Source organism: Colobus angolensis, unplaced genomic scaffold, assembly GCF_000951035.1.
Source record: "Colobus angolensis palliatus isolate OR3802 unplaced genomic scaffold, Cang.pa_1.0 Scaffold203, whole genome shotgun sequence".
Taxonomy (NCBI): domain Eukaryota; kingdom Metazoa; phylum Chordata; class Mammalia; order Primates; family Cercopithecidae; genus Colobus; species Colobus angolensis.
The window spans coordinates 4,060,672-4,064,529 of NW_012115189.1; the positions used below are offsets into that span (position 1 = coordinate 4,060,672).

The following is a 3,858-nucleotide window of genomic DNA, read 5'->3' on the forward strand; positions in this document are numbered from 1 at the left end:
AGGAGAATCGCTTGAACCCGGGAGGCGGAGGGTGCAGTGAGCCGAGATCGCGCCACTGCACTCCAGCCTGGCAACAGAGCGAGACTCTGTATCAAAAAAAAAAAAAGAGTCTTCAACTCAGGTAGGAGTCAATGAGAAGGTTCTTAAAAGCCCGAAGACCCATTTCCCAGAAAACTCTAGTTAACCTCATAATTCGTACAGTTAGTTAGCATTCGCTGTCTTGCTTTGTCCTTCAGCTGTTTTAAGTGTTTACGAACTGTCTCCAAAAATAGATGCAAATTTCCCTCATGGCAGACATCGTAACGAATTTATCCACTTTCTCACAGCGCCACACCGTTCCTTATGCACAGCAGGAATGCAATCAATATTTGTCAGTGGTTCACCCAAACTAACAGGAGTGGCTGGACTACGCACACTTAGGTAATACGTACATTTGTCAAAACGGCAGAAACGCAACCTCAATTTCAGAAAAACAAACCACATTCCTTTCGGAAGGCCACCTCTGCCACAAGCAGCCAAAGCGCATGCATAGGGGTGAGAGGCGGTGGGAAGAGTACTGGAAGGCTCCTCCAGATAAAAACAAAAGACTCCTTCCAATCGCCTCAAACACGCTCGGAAACCTCCACGACCTGCGCCAGCCCAGAGGTGGGAGCCAGCTTGACCGGAGGCCGCACCACTCTCCCCTTAAAGCGGCGAGTCTCGGCAGGGGAGCGCAGGAAGCTTACTAGTGGGGCGACCCAGTCGGTCCGGCGCTTTCCCTCTCCCTTCACGTCTTACCTGCTTGGCCAAGAACCTGCCCAACTCACTGCGGCTCTTCTCGTTCTTGGCTGCGATTAACCGCAGCGGCGCGGCTGCCACCTCCAGCAAGAAGTGCTCCATGACCCACGGCCCTCACCCCGAGCGGCCACCTGCGCTCCCTACTTCGCGGCCAGCGTCCCCAAGCCGCCGAGGTCCCAGAGCCCGAGCAGCCACCAACTACGCCCCCAGGAAAGGCGACCTCCGCTCCAGCGCGGACACCGGGAGAGCTGCACCACACGTGGGTGAGCACACGGCGTTTGACGTCATCAGCTCGGGACGGCTACGCGGCGCCCTCCCGGCCTCGGCCTCTCAGCGGCGGAAACGCTTGTGTTCGCTGTCCCGCCTTTTCCGGGAGGGAAATGGAAGCAAAAATCTAGTCGGTTTGGATGCATCGGTGATGGGGGCTCGCGAATTCAGCACGTGGCGGGACAGAGAGAAGAGTGCGTTAGGCCGGGGAGGAAAGAGAGGGGGCGTGTGATTCTCAGCCCACCGTGCCTGCCTTCTGCCTGAACACGGAAAGATCAGATGTGAGAGAAAAGCTGATTCTCAGCCGGGCGCGGTGGCGCATGTCTTTATCCCAGCACTTTGGGAGGCGGAGGTGGAGGCGGGCAGATCATTTGAGATTAGCAGTTCGAGACCAGCCTGGGCAACATGGTGAAACCCCCTTCTCTACTAAAAATACAAAAATTAGCCGGGCGTGGTGGCGCGCGCCTGTAGTCCCAGCTACTCGGGAGGCTGAGGCAGGAGAATCGCTTGAACCCGGGAGGCAGAGGTTACAAAAGTAAGCCGAGATCGTGCAACTGCACTCCAGCCGCGCGACAGAGCAGACTTTTCTGTCCCAAAAAAAGAAAAGAAAAGCTGATTCTACCCTTCTTGTTAGCGGTGGCAGTTACCCCGTGCATAGGCAGGGGTCAGCAGTAACCTTAGTTCTTGCCTCCTCAGAAGAAAGAATTCCACGAAGGGCATGAGGCAGAATGAGAGACCTAGGCAAGTTTCAGAGTAGAAAAGTTTATCGGCCGGGCGCGGTGGCTCAAGCCTGTAATCCCAGCACTTTGGGAGGCCGAGGCGGGCGGATCACGAGGTCAGGAGATCGAGACCATCCTGGCTAACACGGTGAAACCCCATCTCTACTAAAAAAAATACAAAAAACTAGCCGGGCGAGGTGGCGGGCGCCTGTAGTCCCAGCTACTCGGGAGGGTGAGGCAGGAGAATGGCCTAAACCCGGGAGGCGGAGCTTGCAGTGAGCTGAGAACCGGCCACTGCACTCCAGGCTGGGCGACAGAGCGAGACTCCATCTCAAAAAAAAAAAAAAAGAAAAAGAAAAGTTTATCAAAAAGCTTTAGAACAGGACGGAAAGAAAAGGAGGAAAGTACAACTTGGAAGACGGCCAAGCAGGCGCCTTGAGAAACCAAGTGCGCAGCTTGACCTCTTGACTTGAGGTTTTATATGTTGGCATACTTTCGGGAACTTGCACTGCTTCTCCCCACTCCTGAGATCTTATTGGAAAGCTACTGATCAGTTTCAGGTGTTTTCTATTAAGAGACTGCCTTCCGCTGGCGCGGGTGAACGTTAGAGAAACAGTTAAGAACCACCTGACCATCATTTGATTGTCGCCCAATAGTCCTGGTGTATGTGGGGTGGGGAGCGCTCTGCTGCTCTGCTCATACCTAACTAGTTAACATTCTGCCCCAGCAATTCCCCTTGTAGGACTCTAGCCTGCGGAAATCCTCACATAAGTGTGACAAAGACACCCCTTGCAGATTTCTTAATACAGATATTGGAAGAAAATGTTCAATTGGGAATGTTAAACTATGGGGTGTAAGTTATAGAATATTCTGGAAGTTATAAAAAAAATAGCGTCCATAACATTAAAAGTGTACTTGTGGGCTGGGCGCAGTGGCTCATGCCTGTAATCACAGCACTACGCGAGACAGGCAGATCACAAGATAAGGAGTTCGAGATCAGCCTGACCAACATGGTGAAACCCCCTCTCTACTAAAAATACAAAAATTAGCCGGGTGTGGTGGCACATGCCTGTAGTCCCAGCTATTTGGGAGGCTGAGGCAGGAGAATCACTCCAACCCGGGAGGCAGAGGTTGCAGTGAGCCGAGAACGTGCCACTGCACTCCCACCTGGGCAACAGAGTGAGACTCCGTCTCAAAAAACAAAGCAAAACAAAGTACAAAAATTATCCAGGCGTGGTGGCAAGCGCCTGTAATCCCAGCTACGCGGGAGACTGAGGCAGAAGAATCACTTGAACCTGGGAGGCAGAAGTTGCAGTGAGTTGAGATCCCGCCATTGCACTCCAGCCTGAGCAACAGAGCGAGATTCTGTCTCAAAATAATAAAAGAAAAATAATGATGATAAGGAAGGAATAGAGCATATGTAGTATAGATGAAATAAGGTTGACAGTGTATTAGTAATTATTGAAACCAGATACTGGGTAATAGGAGTTTATCATACTCTTCTTTCTTTTTTTTTTTTTTGAGACGGAGTCTCGTTTTGTCACGCACACTGGAGTGCAGTGACACCATCTCAGCTCACTGCAACCTCCACTTCCCAGGTTCAAGCTATTCTCCTGCCTCAACCTCCCGAGTAGCTGGGACTACAGGCATGCACCACCGCACCAGCTAATTTTTTCTTTTGTATTTTCAGTAGAGACAGGGTTTCACCATGTTGGCCAGGCTTGTCTCGAACTCCTGACCTCAGGTAATCCACCCCCCTCGACATCCCAAAGTGCTGGGATTACAGAGGTAAGCCACCATGCCCAGCCTATTGTACTCTTCTACTTTTGTGTGTGTTTGAAATTTTGCACTAAAAAAAATAGTATCTTTGATCCTTTTGTAGTTCATAAGCATGATGATTGGGTTTCACACACGTGTGTAATATGTGCCTCCCTCAAACCATGTTATGACCTCAGTATATTACCTGTCTGATATAAAAATATATATATTTTAGAAACAGGGTCTTACTCTCTCACCCAGGCTGGAGTGCAGTGGCACGATCTCGGCTCACTGCAAGCTCCACCTCCCAGGTTCCCGCCATTCTCCTGCCTCAGCC

At 51.1% G+C, this 3,858-nt stretch overlaps 1 protein-coding gene across 1 annotated transcript in view; it reads right to left on the reverse strand.

The window, feature by feature from the left end:
• The window catches only part of MDN1 (MDN1, midasin homolog (yeast)), a 205,712-nt gene extending 204,646 nt beyond the window's left edge, over positions 1 to 1,066 (reverse strand). The window contains exon 1 of the mRNA XM_011941954.1: positions 778 to 1,066. Within this exon, the coding sequence (XP_011797344.1) occupies positions 778 to 879 (102 nt within the window). The 5' untranslated portion in view covers positions 880 to 1,066. The remainder of the gene's footprint in view (positions 1 to 777) is intronic.
• Between the last annotated feature and the right edge of the window lie 2,792 nt (positions 1,067 to 3,858).